At 58.8% G+C, this 24,940-nt stretch overlaps 1 protein-coding gene across 1 annotated transcript; it reads left to right on the top strand.

The window, feature by feature from the left end:
* Nucleotides 1-6,969: 6,969 nt before the first annotated feature.
* On the top strand, nt 6,970-24,716 carry LOC103680740 (PTTG1 interacting protein). Its single transcript, XM_040621815.1, has 6 exons — nt 6,970-7,189; nt 14,646-14,698; nt 16,015-16,123; nt 19,582-19,756; nt 20,537-20,583; nt 22,881-24,716. Exons 1-6 carry the CDS (start codon nt 7,075-7,077, stop codon nt 22,925-22,927), a joined length of 546 nt encoding a protein of 181 aa, XP_040477749.1. The 5' UTR covers nt 6,970-7,074; the 3' UTR covers nt 22,928-24,716.
* The last annotated feature ends 224 nt before the right edge of the window (nt 24,717-24,940 follow it).

Below are 24,940 nucleotides of genomic sequence, written 5' to 3' on the forward strand. Positions count from 1 at the left end.
GGCTTTGCGTGGAAGCTGGGCTCTGTGCACCCTCGGAGGGTCCACGTGACCGCGGGCCGTGGCGCGCTTCTGTCCTTCCTCACCTTTTGGCCGTGTGTCCATGGCCCTCCCCACCCCAGCCCCTGCCCCGCAACCTAAGCAGCTTTCGGAAGACACGAGGCGGCTTCACGGAAGGGGCCATCTACAGAGCCGGGAAATAGGCATCCCTGAGTTTTAACGTAAGTTTGTTTCCCGCGGGCCGTGTCACGGGTGATCTGGAAGTCACGTTGATACGGTGCCACACAGCCACGGGAGACAGCCACGGGAGACAGCCACAGGAGGCACCCCCATCCTCCGGAACCGCGGTACGTGTTGGTGTCCACTGGCAACAACCAGGACATGGGAGTGGCCGCAGGTGGCACAGGTCGGCAGGCTCGGCGTGGGCCGGGGTCTGGGGGTGAGCCCATTGGGGGACGTCCCGCGGTCCCCGGGGGAAGGGCCACGCTCCAGTCCTGCGCAGCCACACCAGGACGCGTGCTCGCTCTCAGCTCCGAGGTACGCAGGTACGAGCGAGGCCGAGTAGGTGCGGACAGAGGGGAGCAGGCGCGTGGCTCCGTGGTCACGTGCACGAACAGACTTCCAGAGCATATTTGTCCTTACGTCATTCTCTTTCAAACACACACACACATACACCCCAGCCTAACTCTGGACTTGGAAACAGCCCCTCAGCGGGGTGCCTGGGCGGCTCGTCAGTGGAGCTCCAGCTGTTGGTGCAGATCAGGCGATGATCTCGGGGTCCTGGGATGGGGCCCTGCGTCGGTCTCCATGCTCAGCGTGGAGTCTGCTTGCGATTCTCCTCCCCTGCCACTCCCCGCCCCCTCACGCACCTTCTCTCTCTCTCAAATAAATAAATAAAATATTGAAAACAAACAAGAGAACCCGAGCCACGCGCTCAGGAAGCACCGAAGGGGCGCAGCCGCATGCCGGTGGCCGTGGAGACAGGCTGAGCACACACGCGTCCTCCTCGCTGTCAGGAGGCACGCGGAGTACCCACGGAGCGGGGACCAAGCCACAGCTGTGTGCTGCGCAGGAAAAGCAGGGGACGCGGAGCTTAGAGTGAGGCTTCAAGACAGAAAACCGAGGACTCGCCCGTTCACCGCGAGCTGCTAAGAATCCTTGCCGCGGGCTGTGCCTTCCGTGGGGAGGAAGCGTCTTTCCCACCCCAGGGCGTGGGCGCCGGCCTGTTCCTGGAGGCCTCCCTGCATTCTCATCCCCCCCAAGGCGACACCCCCCTTCCCCAGGCCCGGCCCAGCACCCACCCCGTCCTAGAAACCAGCCAGAATCACAGGTTGCACTCTGGGAGCAGAGCAGCCCTGTTCATAGGCCCCACGTCTGAAACAGGGTGGCGAAGGCCCGCCTTTCCGCGCCTGAGCGGTGCTGCCCCCTTCTGTGCCGAGAAGAGTCAGGCTTTTCCTGATCTACGCCGAAGTGGGAAACCCAACTGAGCAAAAGGGAATCGTTTCAGACTAGGTTGGGCTGCAGGTCACGCCGCGGTCTCCCCGCCCCATACTTGTTGGTGGCCCTGCCCAGTCGGTGGTGACCCTCCCCTCAATAAGGCCCCTGTGTGAGATGAGTCTATCCCACGTCTGGCCTGAGTGCCTGAGGCCCCCACTCGGGACCCCAAGCCCTTGCGGACACCCGGTCATGTCCTCGGGAAGTCTGGCCTCTTTCCACCAGACTGCTGTCCTTCCTCACGGTCCCTTCCCAACGCAGCAGGTCTCCACACGCTCCGGGGTAACCCTGTTTCCTTTTCCTACAACAGGCCTGTGATTCTCTCATGCTGCCCCGTGCCCCCTCCCTCCCCAAGCCTCCAGCTGGGGCCTCCACTCTCTCTCAATGGGAGGAGAGAGGGACGGGGTCGGGGTCGGAATGACCTGGGTGTAAATCTACAACCAGGCCCCAGGGGCCAGTGATAGAAAAACTCTTTAAAGGCCTGATAGACAAGGGGGGCGAGTTTAGATTTCCGTCTAAGTCAGCATGACTGCACATAGACTTTGTTTCAACCAAAAGCCTGACTTCTGGCCCCGCTACTCACGCATCGTGCATCTGCTTCGTGAATGAGTCAGCTGAAGGACGACCGCCTTGTCCTTGAGATTCCCGTCAATGCCCCTGCTCCCCACGTTCCTTTATGATAAAACTCATGATTCCTGCTAATATGTTAAGCTATAATCTTTTTTTTAAAGATTTTATTTATTTATTTGACAGACAGAGAGAGAGAGCACGCACGCACAAGTGGGGGGAGGGGAGCAGCAGAGGCAGAGGGAGAAGCAGACTCCCCGCTGAGCAGGGAGCCTGATGCGGGCTCCATCCCAGGACCCTGGGGTCATGACCTGAGCCGAAGGCAGACACTTCACCGACTGAGCCACCCAGGCGCCCCAAGCTATAATCTTTTGAGCTTTTATAAGATGTGAAAAAAGTACATAACCCTGTAAAACTATCCATTCTCTGGTGCACTTTCCTCTCTGTGAAGAGCGTGTCCTCCAGGCAGCTGTCCTCACGGGGACTCGAAGAAAACTTCTTTTAGAAACAGAGGAACTCGACTCTTTCTTACGGAGGTTCTCAAGGTGTGTTCAGTTTTTGTCAACATCAGCTCTCCTGGTTTGCCTGGGGCGTCCTGGCCTTAACCCCAGGAGACCACGCAGCCTGGGCTAACCGGATGGTCGGCCACCTCTGAGGGTGTGTTTCGACCACACCCTCAAGCAATTACCTCGATCGTCCGAGGGCACTGAGCTCCTGTTCCTCCAATCCGACTCCGTTCCGGTCCCGTCTACCGGGAGACAGCATCAGATCCCACAGGGTAGGGGCTCGGGCTCCCGGAGCTGCGTCTCCGCCTTCAGATGCCGGGTGCAAATCCAGGCTGTCCTCTGTGCTTCCGGTAATCAGCTACAGATCAGATTGAATTAATCTGCTAGAGCGGTTCACGGGACTCAGGGAAGCAGCTTACTCACTGGGTTTATTACAAATCTCGGTTTATTACAAATGATATGAATGAACCACCAGACGAAGAGATGTGTAGGGCAGGGTCTGGGCAGGGGTGCCGAGCTCCACGTCCAGGGGGCCACTCGCCCCGTGATATGGTTTGGAGTGTTGGGGTCCAAAGCTGACGGCCAAAAAAATTCTTGAGATGTCTTTGGTGCAAAAGGACCTGGGGACAGAAAGAGCGGCCTCCACGGGACTGTGACGAGCACCTTAGACACTAGGAAGTCGGAAGAAGTAAAGACAAAGGCAAGTTGCCAACAGACTTTGATACGCTGAAGACTCCGGATACTGGAGGCCGGGCTACGGTCAAGCTAGGCCATTCTTCCCTCTGGTAAGAAGGCTGGGAGTTTCCTGGAGGAATGTTGTGCTCTGCCTGCCTCAAGTACTGCTCAATGGGCTGCATTTCACACGGACACTTAATTTTATCCGCATTTCCTTCTGCCTCGATTCCCTATGTCAACACCCTAGCGCCCCCATCCTGCCACAAACTTGCAGCTGGGTATATGTGCAGGGTGTCTGGCTTTGGGTTCCTGACTTTGATCTTAAATTCTGTGTAAGGGCCTCTCTACTCTATGTGACCTGGGGCCCTTTGTTTCAGCAGGTGGGGGAGCTAGAAAGGCCGTCGACCCATCGCTGCCCATGCTGGCGGCACATTCCAGCGCGGGGGCCTCAGTCCAGCCTGCACCTGGAGCGCTTGAACCGACAATGTCCCACGAGGTTCTGACTTCATTGCTGGGGGGGCGGGCGGGTGGCAGCCTTGCCTATAAATGTCCCTCGGTCTTGTCGGTATGCAGCTGGGTGGGGACTCACTGACCCAGAGCCATGCTGCCCACAGGCCCAACCTCAGCGGCGAATTTGTTAGAGATGCAAATTACTGGCCCGGCTGCAGACCCGCCTGTGTAGGGCCCCCACAGTGGGCTTAGCCATCTGGGTTTTGTCAAGTCCTGCCGGCGATTCTGAGGCATGCTATACTTTGAGAACCACTAGGCAAAGCTGGAGGGTGTCTAATGATGGACATAAACGTGTGGTCTGTGGGTGAGGACTGCAGATGCTGTGTGTGCAGGGGAGAGGCCCGCTCGGGCGCCGTCTCTGGCAGGGCCAGCTGAGGCCAGGCCTGGGCTGATACCCAGAGGCGTCTCCAGAAACAGGAACTGTAGGGGCATCTGGTAGTTCAGTCACTTAAGCATCTGACTTCTTTTTGTTAAGATTTTGTTTATTTGAGAGACGAGGGGGGAGGGGGCAGAGGGAGAAGCAGACTCCCCGCTGAGCAGGGAGCCCGACACAGGGCTCCATCCCAGAACCTGGGATCATGACCTGAGCCGAAGGTAGACGCTTCACCCACGGAGCCACCCACGCGCCCCAAGCATCCAACTCTAATTTCTCAGGGTTGTGAGATGGAGGAGCCCTGTGTCGGGTCACCCCGTGTCAGCGAGGAGCCGGCCTAAGGCGCTCTCTCCCTCTGCCCCTCCCCACCAAAAAGAAAGAAGCAGGAACGAGTCAGTTACTCCCAGTCCACTTCCTGTTTTTGTGACATAGTCCCACTAATTTCAAACAATCCTCTTGAAACCTTCCCACCTTGTCCCTGTGGGATAGAGGGGAGCTGGATGAGACTGGTGAAGGCCTGCATCTCACTGTCTGAGCGACCTTGAAAAAGTTTTGTCTTGTCCCTAGAGCCCCCTTCCACCTGTTTCTGAGAGGACTCCAAGAGACTGCTCACGGGGGCAGGTGGCCAGAGTGTTCACTGCCTTGCATCTCTGTCCAGGGCAAATCCCTGGGCCTCAGAGGCCCGATGTGGCAGGAACCTGGGCCAGCTCCAAACCCATGCAGCTAAGTGTCACCGCAGCTCCCACTGGAGCCATCCCACACACCGGGCAGGGTCTGTAGCACCCCTCAGTCCAACCGTGCAAAATGGGCCCCGGACTGCCGGCCTCTGTCCATCCCTCCCTCTGACCCAGAGGCCCCCGCGCACCCACCTAAGAGCTCCTACAGATCCCTCCAAGGCTGCCCCAAGTCCTGGCCTTCAAGCACTCCCTCTGTCCTCAGCTGAGCTGAAAATCTCCCAGTGTCAACAATCACAGACTCGATGTGTTACCTGGCTAGGAGCAGCTCTATTTTATCACACGACCTTTCTGGAAGTAATTCCTTAACTTTTAGTCTCGATGACAAAATCTGATGGCACACTGACCACAAACAAGGCTGGTGAAAATGTCCAGCAAGTGACTCCCGTACGCATGACTCCGAGGTAGGGTCCGGGAGCTGCAGGACCAGGGGCTCTGGCTTCCACCCGACGACCAGCCGGTGTTTGAGGATAGCCCTGCTCCCCCAAGTGGACCCCGTTGTGACTGTGTCAGTCTAATTCCTTAGCTATCTTTCTGGAAAAACCATACGCTTTTTAGGCTGCAGACTGCCAAGAGGAATCATCCCATTGCAACTGTGCTTATGATATCGGGGTCTCTCTCCACAAGTGTGAGCTCTGACATCGGAATGATTCCTCCACCTCCTCACTTTTCAACAGGATGTGGACTCTAGTTACCCAGTACTTTGGAACTTCTGTGTTGTGGAATTGTTGCAAAACTCAGTTGTCTTAAAATGCCATTGCTGGGAGCGCCTGGGTGGCTCAGGTCACCATCTCACGGTCCTGGGACAGAGCCCCGAGTAGGGTTTCACGCTCCAACGGGAGTCTGCTTGTCTTTCTTCCCCTCTGCCCGCTTGTGCGTCATCTTTCTCACAAATAAAAGAGATGCCATTGCTGATGGCACTGTTTCAAACGTCACAGTTTCCACTGTGTCCAATGTCCTTCAACTATCCTTAAGTTGTTGCTGTGGGTTTGTGTCCTTAGGGTGAAAACATGTTGGTTTCTGAGGCCGCACTTCTAAACCCAGGCAGGCGTTCATTCATTTGCAATGGCAGGAACTGGCGAGGTTGCCCTGCTAGCCCTGAAGCCCCCTTCTTCTGGCCCCGAGACCTCAGGCAGTTACCGAACCCTCGGGGTGGTCTGCCACACCCGAAGCACGGGGCACAGACAGGGAGGCACAAATACACAGTGACCAAGAGTCCTGCACACTGGCCCTGGGGGTTAAGGGCAAGCTAAATTCTAAGGGCCGTGGGGCCTTCCTGGGGAGGGGAGGGCACGGAAGTTTTCCAGGCCACACGCAGAATCCCAGCACGCCGACTGGGGCGCTCTAGAGTCCCGGGTCAGCCGGCAGAGCCCACCGCAGTCCCGCCTCCCTCGGCGGTGAGGCAGGTGTGGACAGCAGTGCCACACGCCAGCGAATGGCATGGGGGACCCTGAACGCCAGGGTGAGACCCGCCCCAGCCGACCCCCGCGCCCGAGGCCCCCCCTGCGTCCCCGAGGGCTCCTCCGGACCTGGGGCAGCGGGAGGTGCACGGCCCGCTTCGGCGGACCACTGCCACGTCCCACCCCACTGTGGTCACGAGAGCCAGTGGACGCCTGCAGTGCGCAACATTCCTGGAGCAGCCTCCCAACGAGCTCGGTGGGGAAGCGAGAGGCGGGGGCGCCGGCCCAGGTGCGTCTCTGCGAGAAAAGGGGGCGAGCTCCGCGGCTTCTCTGACTCCGGTGCCCGCTGCACTGCGAGCTTTCTGTGCGCACCGGTCCCGTCCGGCGCAGCCGGGGCGCGGGGACCAGCGTGGCGCCGGCGGCGGCACCATCAGGTCCCAGGGCCACCTTGCCGGATTGCCTCACGGCTTTAGGGCCCAAATCACCGCACCGGGCCCTCGCACTCGCGCAGGCGCACCGAGCCGAAGCAAGCCCCCCCGCCCACCCCAGCAGCCCGCCTCCTTTCAGCCGCGCACGCGCACTGAGCCGCGTCCTCGTCGCACCGGGAGGCGGGGCAACAGAGGCCGCGGAGGGAGGGCCCGACGGCTGGGGGCGGGGCGAGCCGGGAGCCGCGGCTGCGCACTCGACCGCGCCGCTTGTCACGCCCACTTCCGGCGAGTGGCTCTTCCGGGGGTGGGGGGAGACTGTCTAGCCCCGCTGCGAAGGTGGACAGCGTCCGACTGACGTCCGACCCGCCGACCCGAGGGGTCCCGGCCATCATGGCGTTCGGCGGCACTCGCGGGCTGATGCAGCGCTGGGAGCCGGTCCTCGGAGCCGTCGCGCTGTTCCTGATGCTTCTTTCGGCGGCCGCGGCTCAGGAGCCGTCTGGAGCGGGTGAGGGGCCCGGGGCGGTTGAGAGGGCGCGGGGTCCTGAGCGGGACCGGGCAGGGGCGGGGAGGTGGAGGGGAGCGCGGGGTCCCGGTCCAGGCGGGGCGGGGCGGGGAGGTGGAGGGGCCGTGGGGTCTGGGGCGGGGAGGTGGAGGGGAGCGCGGGGTTCCGGTCCGGCGCGGGGCGGGAGGAAAGGTGCCGTGGGGTCCGGGGCGGGGAGGTGGAGGGAAGCGCGGGGTTCCGGTCCGGGCGGGGCGGGAAGGAAGGGGCCGTGGGGTCCGGCGCAGGAGGTGAAGGGGCCGTGGGGTCGGGGCGGGCGGGAGGTGGAGGGGAGCGCGGGGTTCCGGTCCGGGCGGGGCGAGGAGGTGAAGGGGCCGTGGGGTCCGGGGCGGGGAGGTGGAGGGGAGCGCGGGGTTCCGGTCCGGGCGGGGCGGGGAGGTGAAGGGGCGGTGGGGTCCGGGGCGGGGCGGGGAGGTGGAGGGGAGCGCGGGGTCCTGGGCTGGTGGAGGGGCCCGCCTTTTGTATTGGTTCGGTGTCTCGGCGGTGTCGGCGGGGCCTGCAGGGTTGTCCTGGCTTAGTACGCGGCTTAGTACTGTCGAAGGAGCTCGCAGCTTCGAAGCTGCTGGAGCCCCACAGCGGGTCGGTAACCGGTGTCCGGGTGCCAGGCCCCTTGAAGATTGGGAAGGGGAAGGGTGGGCACTGGTGTGGCGCAGGGGGGCGCCACTCCGCCCGGGCATGAGCCCTTGAGTCACTGCGTGCCTCGAGGCCGGGAGGCACAGTGCAGGGGACCCGCAACTTCGAAAGAATCCCATTCTGTTTCTGCGCTCCGCGGACCTGGGGTGGGGGTGCGTCCCTAGTAACTGCGCTGCCAGGTGCTGGGACCGTGGTGGTCAACAGTTCCTGGGGGGACTGACCAAGAAACAGTGCTCGCCAAGGAAGTGTATGACCTAGGGCCAAACTGATGTTTCAGAAGGTTCCAGAAATGCAGTGTTGCTGGAGAGTGGCCTCCTGTGGGTCTGTGGGGGGGGGGGGTTCTCAGACTGGCCTATGGGCCTGGGGGGAAATCACGGAAGCTGGGGAGTGTCAGGGTTGGGCCTGTTTCAGAAATGTCGTGTGAAGTACCCACGTGATCAGCAGTTGTGGCAATAGAGCTTCAGGCAGGCCTGTTGACCTCCGTCCCAGCCGTTTACCAGTAGGATTGCCTTGGGGCCAGTGTTTTTCTCAACTCCTGTTAGCCCAGGCTTTGTGGGGTTCTGTTTTGCACAGCAGAGCACCCTCCTTGTATGACCCGATTGAATGTTTATTTCTCCTAATCTACTTCCGTGTGTGTGTGTGTGTGTGTGTGTGTATGTGTGTGTGACGTTTCCGACGCGGCTCTCTGGACGATTGTTAATAACGCAGTAGAATTGCACTGTGAAGGGAACAGTGGAATGGGGACTGTTTCCCGTAAGAGATTGATAATCTGCCAAAATTATGTCTTTCTTAGTGGCTAGCGGCTGTGTGTGCGTAATTGCGGTGGGCGTGTGGGGAGCCCCAGTGATCTGTTTGACCACTCTGCTTTCTGTACTGCCCTGGAGTTCCCAGGTGTGCAGAGGCCCTGTGCGGTGAGTGGGGGTGTCCTTTGGTGACTTTAATTTGTTTCTCCATTAGGGAATCAGACCAGAACTGTTGCTGTGGTATTTCAGCTGAAGAGCAGCTGCCTCGGCCGCACGGCATTCCACGTACTGTAGCTCGGTGCCACGCTGCCTTTGCCTCGGCGCATAGTAATTACTTCCGTCTGCTGGATACACCCAGTTCCTTGGTGGCAGTGGGCTGTTGTTTCTGTCTTCAGCAACACCTTCAAAGGGGAGGAATGACGTGCTGTGAGGGTGCTTACCCCCCAGGTGTCCTAGGGGTCTGCGTTTGCCTTTCCTTGGGGACGGGCGCTGTGAGAGCAGTGAGGGCCCCCCTTCCACAGAGTATGTGCTCCGTGTGGGATTTTTGCCGCTTGTCATACTGTAGGAATGTGGCTACACGGTTCATGACGTTGGTCTTCCTTGCAAGGGTGTTAGTAAGGGTTCCTCAGAGAAACAGAACCGGTAGGGTATCTGTAGGTGTGGAGAAAGAGATGTATTGTGAAGGATTGGCTCACGTGATTGTGGAGGCTGGGAAGTCCCATGATCTGCGTGTGCAGGTTGGAGCCCAGGAAAGCTGCCGGAATTCAGTCCATGTCGGAAGTGCCCGGGACCAGGAGCACCAGTGTCTGAGGGCAGGAGAAGCTAGGTGTCCCAGCTTCAGCAGAAAGAGTGAATTCACCGCTCCTCTGTTGTTTTGTTCGTTGGGGCCCCTCTGTGGATTGGGTGATGTCCTCTTGCATTGGTGAGGGCAGTCTTCTTTACTCGGTCTACCCATTTGAGCGCCAATCCCCTGAAGCCCCTGGAAATGGTTTACCAGCTGCCTGCGCGTCCTGTAGCCCAGTGAGGTTGACACATAAGTGAACCGTCACAGGGACGCGAATTCAAAGAATAGGTCCCAGCAATCCCAGGCTAACAGTTTCTTCGGTCTTACTGTGTGTTTGGTGGCGTGGAGACAGGAGGGACCCAGGGCACACTGAAGATCTGTGGAGGGAGGCTCCTGGAATCACAGAGGTCTCCACGGGCCCGTGGAGCCCACCCTGTGTGTGGGGTTAGACTCCGTCCCAGAGTCTCATCTGTACAACAGGGGGAGATGACCCCGAAAACCAGCTGCCCTGAAGGATGCAAAAGAGCTCCGTTGTGGCTTGTGCAGGTCCCGCCCGGACTGCTCCTTGTGAAGGGCACTGGGCTCCGAGGGGGGCCTGCCGTTCCTCTCCTGCCCATCTCCGGAGAGCCAGCGCTTTTTAAACCCGTGATAAGGGCCTTACAGAGTGTATCCACACGGCACCTGTTATTCATATATGCAGATGGCCCCCGACTTGCACAGGTTGGATGTAGGATTTTTTGACTTCGTGGTGGTGCGAAAGCGGCATGGGTCCAGAACCGTGCTTGGAATTGGGATGTGGGTCTTCACCCCGGCTAGCGATACGCGGTCCTGTGCTGAGGCTGGGCAGCCCCGTGGGCACACAGCCGTTCCGTCGGTCACTCTGGGTACGGTGTTCGGTCAGTTACAGAGCTGTTCAACGCTCTCTCATAAGACAGGCCGATGTGCGAGGTGATTCTTCCCAGCTGGAGGCGAACGAAGTGTTCTCGGCACGTTTAAGATTGGCCAGGATTTCGACTGGATTTTTGATAGGATGTTTTCCACTTACAGTGGGTTGCTTGGGATATGACCCGTCCTAAGTCAAGGAAGGGCTGTACCACACTCATCGCTCTTTTGTTTCTGCCGAGGTGGGAAGATGAGCCGGGCTTTTTGTCTGAGTGAACTTTGCACCCTTGTTTCTCGTGTGAAGCTGGTGAGGTAGGTGCCCTGTCACCCCGCAGAGTGGGCACAGTGTCCGCAGAGGGGCCGGCCCGCCCCTGGCCTGCGGTGCGACACATGCACAGTGAGTGTGTGCTTACTCATTTCTTTACTTTAACAAAACAGATCTTTGTACACGCGCGAGTGCGTGTCCTCCGTACTGAATGGGCTCCCCTGAAACTCGAGGATACAGTGCGACGTGGGGCCACGGGCTAGTGTATCTGAACAGACACCTTTCTCCTTCTGGTCTTTTCATTTAATTTTCAAAGGGAACGATACGTCAAGTTTTCTGATCATTGGTAAATGGACTCTGGAAGATCTCCAGTCCCAGGACTTCCAGAGTCAGGGTACTGGCACTTAGCGTCAGACTCAGGAAGACGAGGGCAGCTGCTCCTTCTCTCTGCGATCAGTGTGTGGTTTTCTATGCCCGGTCTTTGAAGCGGGAGCAAGGAGTTCATGTGTGCTGCCAAGATGGTGAGGTGTTCTAGAGGGGGAGAATGGAGCGACCTTTCCGCAGCGCTGCCCCGTGTTCAGGACTGCTGTCTAACCGAGGTCTCTGCCTGTGTTGACCACTGCCTGGTGCTCGGCCTTGGTGGGGGCGGGCGGAGGGCTGGGCTCCATGGCCTCCTGCTCTCTAGTCCAGAGGCCCTGGGGTGGACGAGGTTGATGGTGTGTATCTTGGAGCCTAGTTCACACGAATCCGGCAATCAAAAAGACTTTAAAAAGGAAAAAAAAATCCCCAGGAAAAAGTTCCTGGTTGTTGCCTGCCCCCCCGCCCCCCGCCGTCGCTGCTCAGTTAAGATTGGTAAGTACATCTTTTCTTGTAGAATTTTTCAAAAAGGACTTGAGTGTGGGCGTGTCAGCAGTTGTGCAGATTTTCACAGTGGCTGCCTGCCTAGCTCTTTGTTTAGAAAAATGTCAAAGCTGCAGAAAAGTTGGAGGAGTAAGTACAGTGAACTTGCAGATGCCTCTCTGTTCTCAGCACTTGCCTGTTTGCTTTGCCCCTCCCCCTCCGTGTCTGCTTGTTACTGGTTTAACCAAACTGTTGGAGACTCGGTTGTTCTGGGGCCCTTCGCCCCTCAGGACAGACCTCCTGAGGAGGGGGACGTTCTTCCACACGGTGGGGGTACGCCGAGGTCTGCACAGCGAGCATTGGTGCGGTCCTTGAACACTGCGTGTAGCATGGGCCTTATGTCCACGGTTCTCCAGTCGTCCCCGTAACGGCCAGGACCACGCGGGGCATTTGGCTCCATTCACCCCGAGTACCTCCTCCGTCTGTTGTCAGAAAACGACTGTGTAGAAGGACCCTCGGTTGGTCTTGTCTGGTTTCCTATAACTTGGATTCCAGTGCATTTGGACAGGATTCAACCACACATGGCTGTGTCCTTCCCCCTGCATCCCCAGGGGGCACCTGCTGGTGTTTTGTCCCATTGTCCCATCCTTATCCTGGTGATACTTTGATCACGTTAAGGGCCATTTTCTCTTCATAAGTGATTTAACTGGGGGGAGGGAGGTGCTTTGAGACCGTAAGTGTCTTGTCACAGCACAGACGGGCACGGGGGTCTCAGCGTCCAGATTTACCAAGATGATTGCAAAATGGCAGGTCTTGAACCCATTACTTCTGCCTTGGCTGGTTGACCTTCCCGCCGTCTGTCCCATGTCCATGTGAAATCCTGGACCGTGCAAGAGGCTGGAGTCCATTACTGTCAGACACTTGGGTTTGTCATTGTCCCTGTTTGGCAAGGAAGACGCCCCCTTCAAGCTGGCTTCTGGGTCCTTTTGTCATTTACCCCTAAGTTGGTGGCGCAGCAGTCTGTCCGAGGCCCATTTTGTCCTTTCTCTGTCCCGGTTCCGGAATCCGTTGTTTCTCCCAGGAGCCCTGGCTCCGTTCGGCAGGGGGACAGTGTCCAGAAACCAAGGCCCCTGTGCTGCCAGGTGTCGTCCTCTGGGCCCCTGGGTGGACAGAGTGAGGGGTAAGGTGTCGCGGTCGCAGCCCTTGCCTGGCCCTGGGGCCCAGGCCCTCTCTGGGCACAGCCAGCCCCGCTGCCCGGTGCCTGGTCCCTGTTGCTGCCGACGGCCACTGCGACCCTGTGGTGCTTGCAGAAATCGAGCTGGTTCACGGGGTGTCGTTTTCTTTCCCTCTCTGGAGCTAAATCAGGTGTGTTGTAAGGGAAGTGTTTGACAGGAGGTTTCCACACGCCGCCCATGGCAGCTGCAGGGCCACTTGTGTCGAGTGGGCTTGCATCATGTTTTAGACAAAGCAGGGTTGTATTCGGTTGGCGGGATGTAGGAGCGGCAGACCTGACCGGCCCTGCGGCTGCTTCCCGGCGCCAGGCCGCTCCGAGCAGGTCCTGCTCCGCGGGTGCCCCGGGCGCACTTGTGGCCAGAGCACCCGTCCTGCAGCTCACCCGGGACCCACAGTGCAGCTGTGAGGCGGGCACGCGCCACCCACCTCTCGCAATTTTCCGCACTCATGTTCTGCTGTCTCCTCTGTCCGTGGGTCCGTCCTATAGCCTCCCGTTAAGCTTGGTGGGGCCCTCACTGCACATGTCACGAACCAGAGGTTGACCTTTGTCTCTCTCTTTTGAGATGACTTTATGTCCGGTGAGGTTCAGGGTCTCATGTGTGCCATGGGGTTGTGTCACCCCAGCCCCTGTCAAGCTCCCGAATGCACCCGTGTCTCCGGAAGGCTCAGGCCACCGCTGCCTGTTTCCGGGTATGGAGGACCCCCCTGCTCCAGAGCTGCGTGTCCGGGGAATCCAGCAGCGTGGTCTTGTGCGTCAGGTTTCCGTGGGTCCCGTGACGTTTCTAAGACTCGTCCATGTCTCACGCACACAGTGCACTTCACGTGGCTAAATAGCGTTCAGTGGTACGACGGCGCCCGTTGGCCCGTCCTTCTGAGCTTGCGCATCCGGGCTGGTCACAGCTTTTTGCTGTTACTACTAAGGAGCTAGGTGCGCCTGGGTGGCTCAGGTCATAGTCCCGGGGTCCTGGGATGGAGGCCGCCCCCATCGGGCTCACAGCTCAGCGGGGAGCCTGCTTGTCCCTCTCCCTCTGCTCCCCCATGTGTGCTCGCTCGTGCTCTCTCTCTCTCTCGGTCTCTCTCTCGCTCTCAAATAAATAAAATCTTTTAAAAAAAAAGTTGCCATGAACATTTGTGTACAAGTCTTCCTCGGGACTTACGTTCTGACTTTCTTGTGTGAAATGCTCGAGTGGAGCCGCTGAGTCACAGGAGAGGCGTAGGTTGGTTTTATGAGCAGACGCGAGGTCTTCTCAGCGGTGGAACCCTTTTGCACCCCGACCCACTCCGTGTGAGAGTTCCCGGTTGGTCTCTGCACCAGCACTTAGTGGTGCCAGTCTTTCTACTTCTGGCCATTCTGGTGGGTGTGAAGCAGTATCTGGTTGTGACTCGGAGCTGCACACAGAGTTCTTCTCGAAGTCCGTGTGTGTGTTTGGAGTCACGGGGTGCGGTAACTAGCAACCTCTGAGAGGGGTGGGTATGTTCTGTTCACACACTAGTTCTTTACTTCTCAGTAGCTTGAGTTCCAGAGCCGTTCGCTGTGTGGGGTTTGACCCCTTCGTGGATGAGAAGTGGCCAGAGCCGCGGGGTACCCTGCGGGATTGGCATCCTCTGATTCCGGGGGGCTTTTCCCTCTGGTCTGGGGGGCACTGGCCGGCTGAGGCCTGGCTTTCATCTCGTGGGCCTGGCATTACTTTGGCCTTTGGTTCCAAAGAGAGTGTGTGCCGAGGAGCCAGCGGGCCTGGGCTGGCTGAGGTCTGTGGGACATGGCCAGGCGCTCGTCTCCTCTGCCCTGGAGGCACTGCCTTTGTTGCCGAGGCCTGTCTCCCCGACCCCTGGCAGATGGGAGCCTTGGGGCTGTGTCTGCGTCCACCCAGGGGCCCCGCTGGCAGCAAGGCTCAGCAGCTCCTGGTGCTCCCTGCAGGCCGGGTGCCGGAAGAGCACGTGCGCTCCGGGTGGGGGTGGAGCCTGCCCCCAGCCCTCCTGCGCGCCTCGCCTGACTTTTGTGATGTGTGCTCTTCCCCGCAGCTTGCTCTCAGAACACAAACAGAACCTGTGAGGAGTGCCTGAAGAACGTCTCCGTAAGTAGCACAGCCGCGCTCGGCCCCGGGGCTTGCGTGTGCATGCCCGTGAAAGAGCGCCAGCCTCTAGGGAGCTCCTGGCGCTTTCAGTAACATGGTTATAAAAATGGGAAACTAGACATCGGAAACTTGCATTATTTCAAAATGGAGGATTTACCAAAAGTTGTTCCGCCAGGACCAGGCCACGGACGTGGAGGCGGTTCTCCCACGGCCGGGATGAAGAGGGCTGGCTGCTGTTGGTCGAGCGTGCTCTGAGCATCTTAAATACGCGGTGTGGCTCTGGGAGATCCCAGGCTTCGCCTTCCTCGTATTCGTAATGGACTTGCACCCTGGCCTGGGCCACAAATACCTGATTTTCCATCTGTCTGCCTGAGTGCACCTGGGCCGCCGCGTGGCTTGGTGCCGGGAGCGCTTGAGCGGGCCGGCCTCGTGCTGGCACTCTCTGTCTCTGTCTGCACCTGCAGCGCCCCGATGTTCTTAGGGACTCGGGCAGGAGCATCTGTGAGGGGCCGTCCAGCCCTGAGGTTCCGGGCTGGTGCCTTTGAGCCTTACAGGCACTGTCTTTTTTTTTTTTTTTAAGAATTTATTTTTTCATTTGAGAGAGACAGAGACAGGATTAGTAGGGGAGGGATTGGGGAGGGGAAGCAGGCTCCCCCCTGAGCAGGGAGCCTGACACTCTGTGGGGCTCCATCCCAGGACCCTGAGATCATGACCTGAACAGAAGGCAGACGCGTCACCCACCCAGGCGCCCCCAGATGCACTGTGTTTAAGATGGCCAAGCACCCCATGCAGCCGGAGAGGCCAGTGTTTTCCGAGGTCATGAAAGTGCGCTGACAAGGACTTACTGAGCTCCACCTGTGGGCCCGCTGGGTCCCGCCTGCCCTTGTGCAGGCGAACCGAGATAGGCACCCCAGCTGAGTGTGTCAGGGGTGCTTATGATGGGAAGGTGATGGGGAGGTGGGGCGGTGGCAAGTAGGTTGCTCAGGGGAGGCCTTGTGGGGGAGGGGAGGCCACACGTGCTTGGGGAAGAATGTTCCGGGCAGAAGGAGTAGCTGTGCAAAGACTCTGGGCAGGGAGCCACCTGGCAGCTTTCAGGATGTGCACGGAGGCCAAGAGGCCGGGCAGGGTGCCTGGTGGGGGAGGGTTTGAGTAACCTCAACCCTGGAGGGCCTGATGGGGTGAGGTGGGGGCCGAGGTGTTCCAGCCAGTCACCTGAGGGGGAGCGAGAGGCGTAGTAGGGCTCAAGTCCCCGACAGTCTGATTCTTGGGTGCGAACGGTGCATTTCTGACGCTTGTCGAACATTCCTCTCTTTCAGTGTCTTTGGTGCCACACCAACAAGGCGTGCGTGGACTACCCGGTGAGCAGGGTCCTGCCGCCCAGCTCCCTCTGTCAGCTGAGCTCTGCACGCTGGGGCGTCTGCTGGGGTAAGTCTGTTCTCTTGGAGCTCTCGCAAAATCTGTGCTGCTTTGGAAAGTGTGGTTGTGCTCAGCGAACCAAAGCTGCTGGCGCACGCTCTCCGCAGGAGGTCGGGAAGCCAGTGGGAGAGCGTGCTTTCTGGGAGGGCTGCTGGCAGTCCTCGGTGTCTGGAGGCCCACCTGCAAGGCCGTCAGCCTTGGCTCCGCACGGGGTCCCTCTGTGTCCCAGGATGGTGCGTGGGGACTATTTCCTGGACGTGTTGGCACGCCGTGTCTCGGCGGCGTCTGCACTGAGAGCCCTGCTCGGCACGGTCCGGCCCCCCCTGTCCTGACGTGTCCCCTTCTGTCTGCAGATGGTAGGGTTTCCAGGTGCTCTCTCCGTGGGGCTGTTAACCCTCTACGAGACCCCACAGAGACCAGTCCTGGACCGGGGGCCCCGGGCATCCTGAGCCTGCGCTGTTAAGGCGTTGAGATGAGGCCTGAGTTTGAATGAAGTGCACACGCTGTCTCCCTGTCCTTGCGGACGGTACTGTCTGGCAGACACACACGTGTGCGTACACCTACGCCTGTTCACGGAGTGGAGCGAGGGTGCACACGTGTACGCAGGTAACCCCCACTCAGCGCTGGCAGCCTGACCGCGTCAGGACCCGTGTCAGCCCTGGACTCTGCATCAGCACAGTAGGGCTGCCTGCACGGCCCTTCCCGTGAAGGAGATCACGTGCTGTTTCATCTGACTGTCGTCCAGGCGTGTGTCGGAGGCGCCTGTGTCCCTGCAGTCTGTGTGGCGGCTGCTTGGCTCCCTGCAGGTGTCCACGCGGGACTGCGGTACACGTGCGTCGGGGGGGCACCGTCCCACGCTCACCCCACTGGGCGTGTACTGAGGAGCATGGTCGCGGGGGTCACCGTGCGTAGTAGGTCTGCAGACGTTTTCCCGGAGTGGCTGTGCCGGGTCACCCTCCTCCAAGTGGCGCGGGCGTTCCCGTCGTCCCACATCCCTGCCAGCACCTGGGGTGATCAGTCGTCTTCACTTTAGTCCATCTGGTGGGTGTCAAGTGGCATCTCTCTGTGGTTTTAGTTTGCATTTCACTGATGACTAATGATGTTGAACACCTTTCGGATGGGGGCACTTTTGATAATTCTCCTATGAAATGAAGTTCCTGCCTTAGGGCCATGGGGCTGGCTGAACGCCTGGCATGGCACAGATGAGATCCACAGTGTGGGGGGCGGGGAGCAGGGAACAAGCCAGGGGCTGTGGGAGGCAGGCTCCGCAGTCAGGACAGGTGGCGATGCCCCTGCTTCCCGAGAGAAGGTGCAGGTGGTGTCAGTCATTCTGGGGCTGGCGTGGAACTGAAGCCTGACAGCTGGGACGCAGGGGTCAGCGGGCGCCGCTCCCGGTCCCTGTGTGCACTAAGGAGGGTTGGGGAGGCGAATTGGGCTGAGGGTGTATTGGCCTTCTCTGTAGGAACAGAACGGGCAGGGGGCTTATGCTCGTGCGTCTCAGGAGACCAGGAGGGCCCCCAGCCCCCCAGATGTCAGAGCAGCACATAACTGTGATTCCAGACCTCATGCCACGGGTGCTCTTTGTTCTGACAAAGAACTTTGGAATCATCTTACCCAGCACTGGGCAAAAGTGTTTGGGGTTTTAACTGTACTGACCTTAAATACATGTTCATTTGGAGAAACATGAGGTCTTTAGGACGTTGCCCCGATGTGCAGAAGCAGGGGTCCCTGCCCACTCCGGTCACCCTGACGGCCTCAGGCTCCGTGGCTTCTCTGCGGAAGGCTGGTGGGAATGGGCGCCCCCTAGTGTTTTTCCCCCATTGTGATCGGGTCTCTGTTTTGGTTTTTTTTTTTAAGATTACGTTTATTTGACACAGAGACTCAGAGAGAGAGTGCACAAGCAGGGGGAGCTGCAGGCAGAGGCAGAGGGAGAAGCAGACTCCCGTTGAGCAGGACCCTGGGATCATGACGTGAGCCGTGAGCCGAGGCAGACGCTTCACCCACTGAGCCACGCAGGCGCCCCCTGGGATTTCTGTATTTTATAACTGGCTTTAGCTGCTAGTCAGAAACGCTGTTTTCAGGGGCAGACATATTTCCAAGCCAGGTGTCTTGCTGATCTGATTGGCTTTTAAAGTGGATTGTTTGAGAGTTCTGTCGTCAAACCTGCTGCCGTCTGCTCGTGAAGGTCTTTTCTGATTCTGTGACGGTCGTCACTGCTTGCTGTGCCGGCTCTTCCGGAACCGGTGGAAGGAGGAGAGACCACGCAACTACAGCCGGGAGCGTTTCCTCCGCTGTAACCCTGGTTCGGACGGCCAGAGCAGGTGCACAGACTTGAGGCCAACCTGGGAGGCTCGGGGCTGACCTGTGCGGAGTGTCCTGCTCTCCGTGGCAGCGTCCCTGTCCCCCCCCCCCGGGCCCGCCCCGGCAGCACACGGTAACTGCAGTCCCGGGAGACAGATCGGACTCGGGGGATCCCGCCGTCTCCGAAGCCGCCTCGGTGGCTGGCTGAACCGCACGAGTGGACACGTTGGCAGGAGTGTATCACAGCTCTTTGATTGGCTCTGGTTCGAATTAAATAGAAAAATATTGGCAGGCTTGGGTTTATAAATCCTCCAGAGAAGTTAGAAAGAATGGTAAAACTTGTTTTCACTCTTCGTTTGTCTCAGGAGTTGGGTCTTGACAGGAAATCATAAAATCATTGGCGGCCGATGAGGCAGCCGTCTCCAGACCCTGCAGTTCTACTGTCGGCCCTCTGCCTCCTGGGGTCAGAAGTTGTCCCTGGGGAAGTAAATGCAGGTGACCTTGAACAGCATAGGGGTTAGGGGCGCTGATGCCCCGCGCACTTGAAAATCCGCGCGTAACTCCTGATTTCCCGGAAACTTAACTGCTACCAGCGTGCTGTGGATGGAAGGCTTGCTGATAACCGCAGTCGAGGCACACACATGCGTGCGTGCTCTGTGCACCGTGTGCTGTGTCCTCACAGGGAGGTAGGCTAGAGGAAGGGAAACACGAGTGAGAGCATCGTCAGGAAGAGAGAGTGCACGTGCACTGTGGTCCTCATTTGGGGAAACAACGCCCACAGGTTTGTGGACCCGCACGGTTCAAGCTGTGTTCGAGGGCCCTCGGTGTCGTGCCGTGGACTTGGGTTTAGGTGATGGGGTACACCGCCCCAGGCTTCACTTCCGTTTCCAGAGTCCCACAAAGAGTCTACAGATGTGTCAGGACAGTGTGCGTGCCCAGCGGGCACTCTCCTTCCTGTGTCTGTTTCGTTCCCTGGCCTCAGGCTTGCCCGTCTCCTCCTGGGGTGGGGGATTGCCGCCCCGTGGGGCCTGGGGCCATGGCGGTTGATTGAGAAATCGTTCACAAGTCACACACCCGGGCTGAGGCTAGGACTGCCGTCGCCCCGGGGCATGGGGGGCTGCTTTGGGGTCCCCATGCCCCGTGCTGACTCCCGGCGGACCTTGCAGTGAACTTCGAGGCGCTGATCATCACGCTATCGGTGGTGGGGGGAGCCATCCTCCTGGCCGTGGCCGTGTGCTGCGCCTGCTGCTGCTGCGGGAGGAGGAGGAGCCGGAAGCCGGACAAGGGAGAGGAGAAGGCGGCGCGGGAGCGCGAGGAGCGCAGGATCCGGCAGGAGGAGAGGTGAGGGCCTGGTCGCTGGGGCATCCCGGGGCATAGGGCCTGCTGGGCTGCGGGGAGTGCCGCCCACGGGGCCGACTTCTCTCCAGCTGCGGACAGACCGTGGGTTGCGGGCCCCAGTTGTGGGACAGGGCGTGGGCACGTCGCAGGCCCTTACTCTCCGGGCTGCCGTGGCTGAGAACGGGCGCTCGCGGCTGTGGGCGGGACAGAGGCCCAGCCGGAGTGGGCCGGGCATCGGCGGTGGCGCCTGTCTGCCTGTGCCTGGGACGGGCCTCCTGCGGCCAGCACACTGGGACGCCGCCGTTCTCTCCTGCTTAGGGAGCACGTCAGGGAGCGTGTGTGGGGCGGCCACGGGCCAGGCCCTGGCGGCAGGTGCAGCGGGTCACCGGGCCCTGCCTGACGGGGAGCGGGATTGTGGCTCGGATGGGGGCTGCTGCCGTGTCAGGCCGGCCGCCGGTGGGCACTGTCCCTGCAGAGTCATCACCCCTAAATAAAAACTAACATGTATACATTCCCAGCCTTCTTCAGAACCTAGTGTCAGATTTTCATCCATCAGTATGTTTTCTTTACATGAAAATCATAGAATTGGGCATTTGAATTGCCTTTATTGAAACAATCAAATGACAGAACACTGGAGCGGCCTCAGAAGACGGCGCTGTTGTCACCTTGCCCGACCCAGGGGCCACCGCGCCTGTCCCCGGCCTCTCTGCTTAAGGAGGCGAAGGGTATCTTTTAATGTTAGGTGATATTTTGATGCTAAATGTGATTTCTTTGTTTTTTTAGGAGAGCAGAGATGAAATCAAGACATGATGAAATCAGGAAAAAATACGGTAAGGTCGATGGAATGTCCATGTCTGTTCTGTTTGGTCGGGAGCTGATGCCACAACGTGAGATGTGACCACTTCCCTCGTCCACCCCTCCCGTTTGAGCGGCTGGGTTTACTCTGCGTGGACTGAAGTGAACTAAGTCACGGGTGTCTTGAAAGAGGAAGCCTTGGCATATTTTCCTCTCGGCCAGACTTCCTGAGCACTGCTGTTCCCGAGGGGTGGAGCTTGACCGGGCCGCGAGGGCTCCTAGCCTGTCACCATGTTTGCGTGACGGGGTGCACGTGATGTCCACGGGCCTCCCCTGCCTCGCCACCCTCGCGTTCACGTCGCTCTCACACCTCGTGACGCGGCTGCGCTCCTCTTTAAGGAGTCCAGCTCTCCATGCTGCCCAGGTGTTTTGTCTGATTTTGTTTTGGTTTTTGTTTGCAGAGGTTTTGGGGAGGTGACTCGTTCTTTACTGTGTGAGAGCATTAAATTTGCTCCTGTGTTGAGTCGGCTGTTGGGTTTGGGAGAAGTGGTGTCACTGGGCCCTTATAGGTGGTCGCCACGGGGCCTCTAGCCCTGGGCCACGGTGCTTCCCTTGACCTCAGGACCTGAGGATCAAAGGCTCTGTGTTAGGGTAACCGGGCGGCTGGGCTGAAGGCTAAATCTGATCAGGAAAATTCCAAAATCTTTTCCAGCTAACGTACCCATTTTGGAGTTGTCCGTGTAGAGGAACACTGTTTTTGGGGCTTTTTAAGATCTCGAGCACTAAAACAGTGAGTCTCCAAGGCTCAGTTCCCTCTGGCAGGGGCCGCTGGCTGGACGCCCCCACCCCCATGACACAGGCCTCCTCTGACAATCACGCCCTTGTGCTGGGTCACCTGAGGCTGACCCTGCCAGCCTCCAGGTGTTGGCTCCGAGGCACGAGGCTGCCCCGACTGCCCCTCCTCCTGCTGCTGGGTCTCCTCCATTTAAGGCGAGATGTCGGCTGCCAGAGAGCCTTCTCTTGTTAGCTCCCGCCCCTCAGCCCCCCCTTGGTGCCGCTCTTCTCCCGGCCAGCCTGGCGTGTCCCTCTTGCTGCCCATGGCACTCACCCTGGGGTCGGGTGCTCACTCCCCACATAGGTGGTGACAGAGTCCGTGTGGGTGAAATTCCCTATCCAGCAGTCTTGGCGCAGTGCCCTCCCTCCCCAGTGCCCACCGGCGTCCGCTGCCCTCAGCTGGGGCACCTTGGTTTTCCACAACATTGAAACGAGTGGAAAGGAGCTTGTTGGCGTCTGATTAAAATTAATGTAAATACAAGACGAGAGACTTGTGCACCTGTGCGCTCACACACCGACTCACACAAAAGTGGTTTTATTGCGGAGCACAAGTAGCTTTCAGGTCTTCCCCCTCTGCTTCCCCCTCTGCCCTGTGTGTGCGGGCCGTGTGTGCAGGCCAGGCGGCGTCCCAGGCCAGGCTCCGGGCTCGGGGGCGGGCTCCATAACAGTGCCCGGGGCACTTCCTTCCTACCGTTCTGATGGTTCCTGTGGCCCTTTATTGCGCTGATAAAGCCAACTCATGCCTGTTTATACAAAGCCCATAGAACGGACTGGACTTTGAAAAGACTCAGCTGGTGGAAGAAGCCCCGGGGCCCTGTGGGGGCCAGGCAGAGACACACACTGCAGTTCACACACACAATACCAGCGTGGATGAAACCGTCTTTGCTTTTAGAAGGCGCTTGATTTCCTGATCACAAAACAGTTTCTCCCCCTTAAACTAGAAATAGAGCTAGGAGCTGTTCTGCTTTGTCTTTTTCCAAACACGACTGTGTGTGTTTGGCATTTGGCATCTGAAAGCCCTTTACCAAAACCACTGTGGGCTTCCTCCTCCTCAAACCTGCAGCCCTGCACCCCCAAAACCTCCTGCACGAGTAGCTGGGTTGCAGCGGCTCCCGGGGACGCGGATGTGACACAGGTTTCTAAAGAGAGGGAGACGGGTGTGTGTTTCTGCAACGCAGAGGGAACGCCTCGTCTTTGGTATTTAGCGCCAGACTGATGAGTAAGTGCGTCGTATCAGTCACGTCAGGACGCTCCGCGGCGAGACCGAAGGTCACCTCGTTCTAAGTCCGCCAGCATGGTAAGGACACATACAGCAAGGTGGTTTTGTAAGTCACCTGTGGTTTGGCACTCAGGAAGGTGAGGTGTCGAGCTGGAACCTGCTCAGACACCTGTTCCCTTAGGGCCTCAACGGGTCCTCACATAGAGCTGGCTGTCCTGCTCTCTTGGTCTCGTTTGCCGTCCTGTGACTGTATTTATAACCAGGGCTGTTCTGTTCCAGGTTTGTTTAAAGAAGAAAACCCGTATGCCAGGTTTGAGAACAACTGAGACCACACCCCGCCCCGTGACACGGCACCGGTCAGCAGAGCCCCGGCCGCCGTCGTCCTTCTCCTGCCCCCGCCGAGGCGGGCATGCCGAGAGCACCGCGCGTGGCCGCCCGCACACCTGCGAGCTTCTGTCCCTTTCTCTGTATCTGTACTGAGTCACTCGAGACACTAAGCCTTTCGGGGGGCGGGGGCTGGTTTTGGTTTTGTTGTTAATTTGAGGAGGAAAGGCAAACATTCCACCGCTCTTCTCAGTCGGTAAGCCACCTGCAGACGGAGCGGCCGGGACGCTAGCGCCCGCCGCCCCCCTCTGCCTTCCGTCCCGGTGGGGCAGGAACGGCACCTGTCACTCGGCCACTCCCCCGGGAGCCCAGCGGCCGCTCCGTGTGGCGCACTGACTCGGGACGCGCTCCCCGACCCCAACCGCACGGAACAGCACCAAGGTGGGGGGTCCTGCTTACCCTGGGTCTGTGTTTCATTTCAATTTAAATAATGCTTGGATCTCATTCTTCCACCTAAAACATTTCACCAGAAAACTCTACTGTCAAAATTCAGACCACTTATTGGACAGTTTCTAAATTTTAATTTGTATCTTGACCAGAACATCAAGATTTTTTCCCAGTGAACACTTGAGTAACAACTGGCGCTCGAAAGCCGCCTCTGGGGCGACCGCGGCGCCACGCGGAGCCATGGGGCCTGCAGAGGCCACCGCGACCTGCTCTCGCCCTCCCGCCCGTTGATGGCGGGTGTCGGGCCCTGTATGCGGGGCACTCGAGGCTCTCGCAACTGTCCGGCTGTCTGCGGTCACTTAGGGACCCTGGGCTGTCCCCAAAGAGGGAGGGACCAAGCACCGTGGGCCCCTCTGCGGGGCTCTCCGCACCGGGGCGGCAGGGCGTCCGGCTCGCGAGAGGGGCTTCCACGTGCTCATCAGAGGAGCCCTGGCCTGGAAGCGCGCCTCCTGGGGCGTGTGGTGAGAACTGCGGCGGGGGCGGCCTCTCGGGGCCCGGCGTGGCCTCCGGTACACCTGCGGCGCAGTCTGCGGCGGCTCCGGGTCTTTCAGACCCAGATCTAGGACTCGAGAGACTGAGAGCTTCGTGTCAGGAACCGCAGCAGACCATGACGTAACTGTGAACAGCCTTTCTTAAATCTGAACGTGGGCCCGGTTGCCGCACTGCTTTGGGTTAGGGAGACATTTCGCCTTGGGCAGGTGGGTGGGCAGGCACGGCAGGAAATGACGTACTCCGCTTTCGCGCTTGCGGGCCGCTGTCAGAGACCGCACTCTGCGGCGTCCGGTGACGTCGCAGACAGATCGTTAGACCGCCGCCTCGGCCTGTGCCGTCCTGGCGTTTCCACAAGCCGCGAAGCTAACCTCCACAAACTCGACTTTATCCTTCTGACTTCTTGGGCATTTGATAGCAATTTAAAGTACTATGAAACATTCCTAAGTATTTTATAGCAGCCTGCGAATTTTGTTTTTTGCTGTTTATTCATAAAAGAAACTTTGTAACAGACTGCAGCAACCTTTGTATTAACACATAGTACTCTCAGCTCACGCCGTGTCTGGAATCCGGGTTGCTGAGCTCCCCATTCTTCCATACCGTGTATGTAATCCCATCACGGGGTCCTGAGCCCACAACGGGGCATCTGGAGGGCTGTCTTAGCCGCTGCGCTTTCCTTCTGAAATAGTCCTAAAGCAGCCATGTATTGTAACCTCAAGGAAACCAGGAAGCTTGGAGTGCCTTAATTTTAACCGGTTTCCAAAAATTGGTTTAATACACACTTTGTTGAATACACTTTGTGTCCGCGTGTCTCATTTCTCCATGGTGTTAGCGTGATTACCTGGAGAGCGGCAGGTAGACTTTCTACATAGAGACTTTTTATTTTTAAGATGTATTCTAGAGAGCGAGAGTGCAGCAGGTGGGGTGGATGCAGAGGGAGAGAATTCCAACCAGTCACGTACACGGGGTGCGGAGCCCCATGTGCGGCTCGATCCCACAACACTGAGATCATGACCTGA

Source organism: Ursus maritimus, unplaced genomic scaffold (genome assembly GCF_017311325.1).
Source record: "Ursus maritimus isolate PB19 unplaced genomic scaffold, ASM1731132v1 scaffold_4, whole genome shotgun sequence".
Classification (NCBI taxonomy): Eukaryota; Metazoa; Chordata; class Mammalia; order Carnivora; family Ursidae; genus Ursus; species Ursus maritimus.